We start from the raw sequence: 10853 nt of genomic DNA on the forward strand, positions 1-10853 counted from the left end.
TCATTATCGCCTAAAATTTGTTCCAAAAAATATTATGAAATGGTTGGTATAATGGGAAAGTTTATCTTCAGGTTATAAGGGTTAAAAAGTTAAACAGTTGTGAATATATATATATATACATGATCATGCATGGTAATGCTACCTACACATAGCATTACAGTTTAATTCCTTGAAAATATACAGTATAAAAGCGTCTAACCAGAATCAGTTGATTTCCAAACATTAATGGAATTGAGAGAATCAGAGTTATAAAATAAGAACACCAAAGACAAAAGGCAATTTTTCTCCCTCTGTAACTCATTTGCATCTCTCCCACTCATCTTTGGGTTTAGATTGGGTTCGCTGCATCATGGACTATCCTCAGAGACAAATTAAACTACAACCATTTTGTCTGTGTCTGTATTTGTGTGTGTGTGTGTGTCTGCGTGTGTGCACATGTGTGTGTGTGTGCGCGTCTGTGTGTGCCCGTACGCTCCTGTTGTACGCTTCTACATGTGGATGTGCATGAGCGTAGGTATGTGTGTGTGGTTGTGCGTAGGTATGCATGCATGTGTGTGTGTGTGTGCAGAAGAAGAGGAGGGCCTATTGACGCCTGTGAAGGGATATAAATATCACTTGCGCGCCGTGGTGTTGTTCCTCAGATGGAGATGCCTGGCGTAAATCCAGTTTGTCAGATATAATTCTGCTGTGGCTGATGCAGACTCCCTCCGGAGTAGCCATTAGCTCCTCTCCCCGCCCCCGTCCCCTGCACCTCACCGCTTGTGTCAGAACAGTGGGACAACGTGGGGCCCTTCAATAAAGAGCAGCTTCTGGCCAGTCAGCTTGTTGCCATTAGAAAGTTCAAAACCGACGGCCAAGGATCAAGTATTCAAGACATTGTCTTGTTTATTGGGGGAAGAAAACCTGCATGAGCTCCACATCATTTTAATCACAAGTACGCAGACTCCTCTTACTGTAATGATAGGCGAGCTTTCATCTTTAGATGAATGAAATTAGTGTGTAGTAACTTCTGACGTTCTTGGACACGCTTTTAATTGACTATATGCAAGAGGGCTGGTTACTGTAGTTGCACCTACGTATGTAGTCACAGCTCGTACAATAGTTGTGACCTCATTATGGTGATACCTAGGGAATCATTAGCATATATATTTAGCTCTGTCTATTTATACCAGGCCCATTACAAAGGCAGCTCACAGCAGTGGTGTGTTGACCAAGGCCGGCCACTATCCCCACCAGCGGTGGGAGCTGTTCAGTAGAAGGATCCTTTGCCTCTCGGCCATCTCACTCTGCTCTCCAGACGTGTGGAGTTAAGTGTGTTTGACGCTGGCAGTAAAACGAAACCAGAAAGAGAGACACAGATATATATATATATATATATATATATATATATATATATATATATATATACATATATATATATATATATATATATATATAGAGAGATAGAGAGAAAAATAAAGAGCGATAGACAGAGACTGATATAGAGCGACTGGAAAGTGAGACTGAGAGAGAGTGAGAGCGAGAGAGAAAGAGGTGGTGGAGGACAGGAAGTGAAAGGAGAGGGCGGAAGTCTGGGAGGAGAGCGAGAGCGAAAGCGAGAAACACAACTGACAATCAGATTAACCTTGGCCGCCCGGACCCACAGCAGCTGCTATACAGCACTGCAGGGTGTGATGACACACCTTTGTGTTTACCTCCCCATGTGCATGTGTGAATGCTGAACCCGTTCGGCCGGCAGCGGCAGCCTGACTCACCGCCACGTTGTAGATGGCCATGCCCACGGCGCGGTGGTCGTTGATCTTCTCCGTGGAGATGGACTTGGTCTCGTAGGCCAGGAAGATGCCCAGCAGCAGAAGCAGGCCCTTGTAGCCGTACACCACACCTGCAAGACCGGCAACAGGTCAGAGTGGATCCTCAGGGGTCCATCCTCCTCCTCCCACCGCCACACCTCCCTTCTCCTCCTCGCGCCCACTCAGGTCCAGCGCTGTCCTCTCTGCCAGCTCTGCGTTAACGCTGCCCAGACTGGCTGTGCGTGGCTCCGTGTGCGTGTGTGCGTTGATGCCCGCGAGCGCCGTGTGCGCGCGCGTGTGTGTTATTATGCGGTCCAGATGGTATGATATGCTAATGGGACTGCATGGTTTGAGGCGGGGGGGGTTGGCAGTGACCTGAAGAAGGGTTTGGGGTTCTCTGCGCCTTGTCCTTGGCACGGCGGGGCTCTTTGACGGCCAGCAGCCACAGCTGTAGGTCGTGAATGCGGGGATGGGGTAGGAAGTATTGACTCCTGCGGCGCGCTACAATGGTCCTCCCGCCACAGGGACAGCCGCTGTAGCCTTGGCGGATCTGGACTGGTTTACGTTGACGCTGAGGTCAAGGCTCGTACATCCAGACCAACCCTTCACAACGCCAGCAAGGGCTCTCACTCTGACGCTTTCCAAAAGCAACGGATGCACACCGGGTTCACGAGGGCCGACAACACGGACGGAAAAGGAAAACAGATTGTTTTCTAAAATGTTGCGTACATTTAAACAATATGAATATGTTAGTAGAATCTCATGTCTGTCAAATACTGAATCGTAACCCCTGCAGTCTAAAACATGTCATCTCTCATATAGATATGAGTCGATTATAATACATGAAGTCATTTATAAAAAGGGAAACGAAAATTTAGAAGGAAATACTTTTTTCTGATAGAGACCAAACTCAAAAGTAACAACACACTCAAACAATCTGATGGTTTAATTCTTCAATATTTGCTGAGAAAAATCCCCACAGATTGAATATTAAGTCAGGTGCGCCCGTAAAGTAGTTATTTTGTGTAGTCCCCGAGCGGCGCGCTGGGTTGATGTTCTGTGTATATGTACTTGTTTACTGCGCTGACGTTGACGTGGAGCCGGGGCTGTAATCACAGGGAGCTCAATATGCAACGCTAGTCACCGGGGGGGACGGGGGGGGACGCTGCAGATTACAGCTGCTGCTAGAAGCCTCTTCCTCAGCTCACCCCCCTAACGTCTGCTGATGAAGGGACACAAACCCTCTATTCTGCTGTCACGGTCTCTCTGGAACAAGGACCAAAGCCTTTCATGTTTCTCTCGTTGTGTGGTCGGGTTGTCTTTCTACATCTTGCAAAGAAGTTGCGAAATGCTGAAACAGATCTGAGAAAGTATAAAGGCGGGTAATGTCCTTAATGCTTTGTGCTCAACCCCCGGGCACAAATAACACAGCACAAAATGGCTGCACGGCATTATGCACCCATAGGTGTCGGGAGTTCCTAAAAGGATCAAAACGGAATCTGAGTCATCAACAAATACTATATGCTACGAGGAATGCAGTATTCATCCCGGGCACCCTCTGCTTTAGGGAGGAGGGTGGGGATGATGTGATAGAGAGACAGATAGAGACAGAGGGATGAGTCTCACCCAGCCAGGTGTTCATCTTCTCTGAGCTGCAGTGCTCCAGCAGCGGCTGGATCAACACATCCAAGTCCCCCTTAGGGGCCTCTCGAGTGAACTTCTGCTCACACACAAACACACACAAGCAAACATACGCACGCACACACACACACAAGCAAACATACGCACGCACACACACACAAGCAAACATACGCACGCACACACACACACAGGCAAACATACGTACGCACGCACACACACACACACACGCAAACATACGCACAGACAAGTACACACACATATACACACGAACGCACGCAGGCACGCACACACGCAGACACGCAAACACGCACACACAAACGCACACAAACATATACAACCACACACACACACACAGACACACACACACACACGCACACACACACACACACACACACACACACACACACACACACACACACACACACACACACACACACACAAAACAAACAAAGAAGAACTTCATTGAGTTGAACTCAGATTACTACAGATCAACCATCAGCAGCCAGACAGCCAGCGGGACGGGGGAGAGGATGGTGTATGGATGGTACCTCCACTGTGATGTGTAGAGGATCCACGATCTGCCAGATCATCAGAGACAGCACGTCGACGCCCAGCAGCACCCCCACCGTGGCATACAGTTTGAATGGCTCAAGGTGCTGTTGGCAAAACAGGGAGAACATGGACATGAATAGACATTTAAAGCTGCACTATCTACACTTGCCCATTAGCAGCCTCTAGTGGTTTGAGTTGTAGCTAGAGTTATAGCGAAATTACCATTCAAAAGTTCTGTGTCACTTAGAAATGTGCTTATTTTTTTTTAAAGAAAAGCACTGTTTCTTTCAATGAAGATAACATAAAATTAATCAGAAATACAGTCTAGACATTGTTAAGGTGGTTAATGACTATTCTAGCTTGGAATTATGGAATAACAGAGGCCCATTTCTAGCAACCATCACTCCTGTGCCCTAATTGTACATTGTTTAGGTAATCGTGTTGAAAGGCTAATTGATGACTGGAAAAACCTTGTGCAATTAACTGTCATGGAAAACATGAAATTATTGACTTTTGAACAGTAGTGTATTTCCTATGGTAGCATATATCGGATGTATATGCTTTAATGGGGTACATGGGGTTAGGAAAAGTGACATAGTGCAGCTTTAAAACCATTATGCTTTTGACTAACACAGCAGGGTACACCGCTAAGCTGTCCTATATACCGTAGCAGTAAGTTCAGGCAACGACGTCTGAGAGGGAAAAATTACTGCAACAAATCCTTTGGAATTAAATCAGATCCTGCTGACATACCGAAAAATCCTGGAGAATCTTCCTTTGGGAAAATGCCAACTTTTGATGTCACCAACATGGCAGGATTTGTATATTATGGACGAAATGTGTTTGGATTCAACCAAAGCTTCTGGGTGTTTTGATGAATAGTAAGTAAGCTCCAAAATATGGACTATTAGGGACTTTAATCAAACAGAGAAATGAACACAAACACGTCCCCAATGTGGAAAGGTTACTATACTAGGGGAGGTGGAGGGGCAGAGAGATATTACCCCAAATCCCCTTCCCCATGGCTCCAGGCTAGGGATTTACTGAGCCATAAATAGAAGAGAAGCCAAGCTTGACCAGGGAAACCGTGGGCCCTCTGTAGCTGTGACCGATTCAATCTGCCCCCAAGCCCCCGGCGGCAGCCAAGTAGGAGGGGGGGGCAGCCTCCAGGACCCGATCAATAGAGATAGGGACCCTTCATGTATTCTAATAAAGAAATAAACTCAACAGTGAAGCGGTTTCAGAGGCCACAGTGCCGCGCGTAACGCTTGGTGGAATGAATTTGTTGTTGTTGATGTCGTTGTCATTAGTCACAAGCTTCAGTGCTTCAAGGTTATTGTTGATGGGGAAACAGAAGCACAGGGGACCCCCACTAGTGGAGCCCCTCCCCTCCACAGGGACCGCCCCGCTCATCGCTCTCCCCTGCCTTTGTCTTACCCTATCGTTACCACAGCAGACCGGAGCTGGGTGGTGGTTCTCCACTGTGAAGTCCCTGCCTGCTTCACAGTCATTATCATCCCTAGGACTTCATCCACTCAAAGGTTAAAGTGAACCACTGTGTACTACTTTAAGAAGTGTTGTTTACCAAGGGCTATCACTTCAGAATAACCTGAGGCATCAGTAAACTAGGAAAGCGTAAGTTAATCAGTTATGAAGCATTGTTGCATTGTTCCTGCATTAACACTCATAAGTAACTCATAATCAGTTGTGGATTCTTGACATGATCATGAAATATTTTTTTATTAGATCATTTACAAAGTGTAAGTTGAGATAATTCAATGTTTGAATAAGTTAAATTACTCCTAACCATTTAATGAAGCAACCTCATTAGTTAGGTCACAAGAAAGCAGGAGTCAGGTCTTTGGTGGCTCATTGACCACGATGACCGCCATGCCTTACTTCTTCTTACTCCTTATTACTTGGAACTGCTGCAATGGTACTTGGGCGTTTCCAGCCTTTAAATATCCCTTATAAATCCTAAGTAGGCGCTCATTGCCTCATGTTAGATGACCTCACACAAAAGTATTGAATTGCAGCATTATTCAGTTTTTATTGTTACTAGTTTGTAAGTCATTCACCTACGCTGTATAAATGATGAAACCGATTTCTCACCCTCCTAATAATGATGTAGAGCTGAATATGACTGATGGGCCTTCATGTAGAAACAAAGCTTCATAAATGGTTCCTGGTTGCGCTCTGCCAGGGAACACGTTCTCAGGAACACGGGGACTGAGGCGTGCGTGTGTGTGTGTGTGTGTGTGTGTAAGTGATGCCACCTGCAGGATGGCCATCCTCACCAGACACTCATTTAAAACACAAATGGGTTGGCCTTAGCCTACAGCGAGACGTGCGGGCCCTGAGCTACACCCTTTAGGTTTGTTTATTTTGCATTACTGCTAACGGGGAACGTTCCGGGGGTCCCGGTCCGTGCATGGAGATAGGTCAGCCAATAGCTGTCGAGCTGCACCGGACCAAAGGTTGACGTTTGACCAAAATAATGAGGCCGGGACTTGCAATTGCTGGCCATACAATTTCCATCTCAGCTCCCAATGATATTATCCTCTCTATCACAACCTGCCTCTCTCTCTCTCTCTCTCTCTCTCTCTCTCTCTCTCTCTCCCTCTCTCTCTCTATCTCTCTTTCTCTCTCTCTCTCTATCTCTCTCTCTCACTCTCTCTCTCTCTCTCTCTCTCTCTCTCTCTTTCTCTCTCTCTATCTCTCTTTCTCTCTCTCTCTGTCTCTCACTCTCCTGAGGGGATTAAAAACCTTCATGAATACCTCTCTATTCCCCTACTGGATGGAGCATGTGTCACTCACAGCTAGACGTGGGGGCTCAATTATTGAGGACAGGGATGAGATTGGAGGAGGCGGGTCTCTCGCCTCGGGGACCAATTGTGGAACTGTTTCGGGGCCGTAGTTACATGAAAAATAGACCCCACGCAACGCTCAAGGGCAAGCAATTGGTGTCACCTCTCTCGGTGGACCAACTAGAGGGGGAGAGAGCTACGGTGTACAAAATGAAGATGATCCACGGAGGAATAAATCAGTCTGACGTATGGAGGCGAGCGGCCTCATGGTTAAGTAAAAACCATCCTGCCTCCCAAACACACACACACACACACACACACACACACACACACACACACACACTCATGCACACACACACACTCATGCACACCGTACACACACACACACACACACACACCCAAAGATAAACGAGCAGAACAACACAGACACACACAGACACTCACATATACAAAAGCGCGCTCACACACACACACACACACACACACACACACACACACACACTCACATATAAAGAAACACCCACACACAGACACAGTCACACATACACACATGCTCACACACACTAGGGATAGGCCGAAGTGAGAATTTAGGGTTGGAAACTGATATTTTATTGATTTAGTCTGCCGAAAGCAATTTTCCGTGCAGATATGTAATATTACTGAATGCAAAACTAATTTTGCCAAATAAATTAAAGATATGATTCAAGGATATCTTACTGCCTTTTATACTAAAAACTAATATAGGCCCCAGTCAGACAGAGGGCGTTCTGCTGCCTGCAGGGCACCTGCCTTTTGTTTAAGGAGCCTACAGTTAACACAATAAAGCAGCTTACTGCGTTTTTTGTTGACAATTACTAGGCAAACACCCAATCACTGTTCTTAACCGCTATTCAAACATGTATTAATCCCTTCATATCATCTTGAGGTGTTCGGGGCACTCTGCAGGAAACGGCAGGCTCATAGAGCACTAAACAAGTGTGGTGCTCTGTAACACGACGAGGAAACGCTCCTTCCTCAATGAGAACATCACACACTGTGGGGCCTGTAGCACGACGAGGAAACGCTCCCCTCTCACTGAGAACATCACACACTGTGGGGCCTGTAACACGACGAGGAAACGCTCCCCTCTCACTGAGAACATCACACACTGTGGGGCCTGTAACACGACGAGGAAACGCTCCCCTCTCACTGAGAACATCACAAACAGTGGGGCGTCCACCCAGATGTAGAACAGACACGCCTAGCCGTTTAGCAGCTACAGCTGCTACAGCGCTCTGGAGGACTACAAGGAAATTACTAATTCAACATTCAGTCAAGTCTTTATAAGGCGTTCATGATGAGCTAATCATTAACCAAACATCACTATCCATTTGTAGATTTTTAATAAGTGCTAATGATGAAATAATCATTAAGCAAACATCAATATTAATTTATAGATTCCTAATAACTGTTAATGATGGACTAATAATTAACCAAACATGTATATTCATTTGTAGATTCTTTATAAGTGTTAATGATGGACTAATCATTAACCAATCATCAATATTCATTAGTAGATTCTTAATAAGTGTTAATGATGAACTAATCATTAACCAAAAATAAATATTCATTTGTAGAATCTTAATAAGTGCTCAGAGTTCAATAAAGTTACTCAGTCTGAATATCAGCCTCTCCGTTTCACAGCGTGAGCTGGCGTGAATGACGGGCTGCGTTTTGGAAAGGACAACAGAGCTCTAAACTCACTAATCCCTCACTGGAAGCCTACAGATAAACACGGTAAAAACCTGAGGCGTTAGATCTTTTACAGGATATAGTGTAGCTCATGAATAGTGTGTACCTACCATGTTGTGCTGCATCACACAGCGCCATTACGCCTACGTTCACTTGCGAGAAATGATTATGAAAAAGTAAGCTAAACAGGGGGTAATAATAGCTTCTCTATTCAATGAATTTCCTCCTGCCTAAAGGCCAAACCACCAAATGTTGACCGTGAACCTCCTACGGATGTGGAGAATTGTGAAATAAATAGCTGCAGAAACAAGTAGTGTCTCTAAACGGAGAGGAGGAGAGCAGTGAGCAGAGATGATGGATGCCAGCAGAGGCAGAGCAGCAGCGCTTTGATTCATAGGCACCGGGGACGCATTATTATTCACATCGGAGCGGCTGCTTTCACACGCCCGCATCCCATAGTTAATAAAACGCCAATATCGGGCCAGAAACACCCCAACACACACACACTCACACGTAAATGCACATACACTCACACACACATGTGCACACAAGCACACGAGTGAACACGCACACACACACACACACACACACACACACACACACACACACACACACACACACACACACACACACACACACTCACACACTCGTGAGTGCGCAGACACACTCACACACACGTAAGTGCGCACACAGATACACACACAGGCACACACACATACACCTGGGGCGGCATGTGTTAATTGTTTTCTTCAGGACAGCAGACCCCCCCCCAGGGCTCCATCTGGATGGAGCTCCACTAAGACTCAGTGGCTCACGTACCTTCCTCTTGTCCTTCTTGTCCTCCTTCTTGGTGAACACCGTGTGCACCCACCAGATCTTGGTGAACATGCTGCCGTACGCCAGGCTGAAGCCCAGACCCAGCAGCCAGAGACGGAACTACAGGGAGGCAGGCGGGGGAGGGGGAGGAGAGGGGAGAAGGGGGAGGAGGGGGGAGACAGGGGGAGGAGAGGGGAGACAGGGGGAGGAGGGGGAGGAGAGGGGAGACAGGGGGAGGAGAGGGGAGACAGGGGGAGGAGGGGGAGACAGGGGGAGGAGGGGGAGACAGGGGGAGGAGGGGGAGGAGAGGGGAGACAGGGGGAGGAGGGGGGAGACAGGGGGAGGAGAGGGGAGACAGGGGGAGGAGGGGGAGGAGAGGGGAGACAGGGGGAGGAGAGGGGAGACAGGGGGAGGAGGGGGAGACAGGGGGAGGAGAGGGGAGACAGGGGGAGGAGGGGGAGGAGAGGGGAGACAGGGGGAGGAGAGGGGAGACAGGGGAGGAGGGGGAGGAGGGGGAGGAGAGGGGAGACAGGGGGAGGAGAGGGAGGAGGGGGAGGAGGGGGAGGAGAGGGGAGGAGGGGGAGGAGGGGGAGGAGGGGGAGGAGAGGGGAGACAGGGGGAGGAAGGGGAGACAGAGGGAGGAGAGGTGAGACAGGGGGAGGAGAGGGGAGACAGGGGGAGGAAGGGGAGACAGAGGGAGGAGAGGTGAGACAGGGGGAGGAGAGGGGAGACAAGGGGAGGATAGGGGAGACAGAGAGGAAATGGGGGAGGAAGGGGAGACAGGGGGAGGAGGGGGAGGATAGGTGAGACAGGGGGAGGAGGGGGAGACAGGGGGAGGATAGGGGAGACAGGGATCATATGGGGGAGGAGGGGGGAGACAGGGGAAGGAGAGGGGAGACAGAGAGTAAATGGGGGAAGAGGGGGAGACAGAGAGGACATGGGGAGGAGAGGGGAGAACAGAGGGGCGGGGGATGAGACACAGGAAATAAAAAATACTTTGCAGTTCAACAGATTAATAAATCAAATGAACTCTTAAGATATCTGCACATTTGTCGTTAAGCCTCCTCCAAGGTTAATAGCTTTTGGAGTAAGACCTTGAACATGAAAACAAACCCCCCCCCCCCCCCCAACCCTACTTTCATTTAGAGACGCAGCTCTCCTCAAGCGGCAGAGAGACAGCCATGAAGGCTCAGGAGGTAAAAACGAACAGAGCCGTTCCTCGACCATCCTTGCGTCGTTGCTTGCTCACGCCAGTGTCACCGTCATTTAAGAGACAGCCAGGGTCGCCCCTAATAACTGACAGAGAGGCCTACCTGGCAGACCACAGGGCCCTTACCCAGCAGGGAGCAGACAGAGAGGCCTACCTGGCAGACCACAGGGAACTGCCTGCGGGCGACGTGCAGGCCATCGAGGCCCAGGGGGAACACGGCGGCCAGAGCCATCATGCAGCCCACCGCCGTGATGTTGTTCAGGTAGGGCTGGGAGTTCTGGATGTATCTGTTGGGAGACGGCCAGC

General features: G+C 48.3%; 1 protein-coding gene across 1 annotated transcript in view; it reads right to left on the reverse strand.

The window, feature by feature from the left end:
- gabbr1b (gamma-aminobutyric acid (GABA) B receptor, 1b) overlaps positions 1–10853 on the reverse strand; it is a gene marked incomplete at both ends in the record, with an annotated part of 52217 nt that overhangs the window by 5062 nt on the left and 36302 nt on the right. Inside the window, 5 exons of the mRNA XM_079750105.1 lie at positions 1755–1882; positions 3417–3510; positions 3980–4087; positions 9341–9457; positions 10702–10834. Coding sequence (XP_079606231.1) covers positions 1755–1882; positions 3417–3510; positions 3980–4087; positions 9341–9457; positions 10702–10834 — 580 coding nt within the window. The remainder of the gene's footprint in view (positions 1–1754; positions 1883–3416; positions 3511–3979; positions 4088–9340; positions 9458–10701; positions 10835–10853) is intronic.

Source organism: Pollachius pollachius (genome assembly GCF_949987615.1).
Source record: "Pollachius pollachius genome assembly, chromosome: 13".
Lineage (NCBI taxonomy): Eukaryota > Metazoa > Chordata > Actinopteri > Gadiformes > Gadidae > Pollachius > Pollachius pollachius.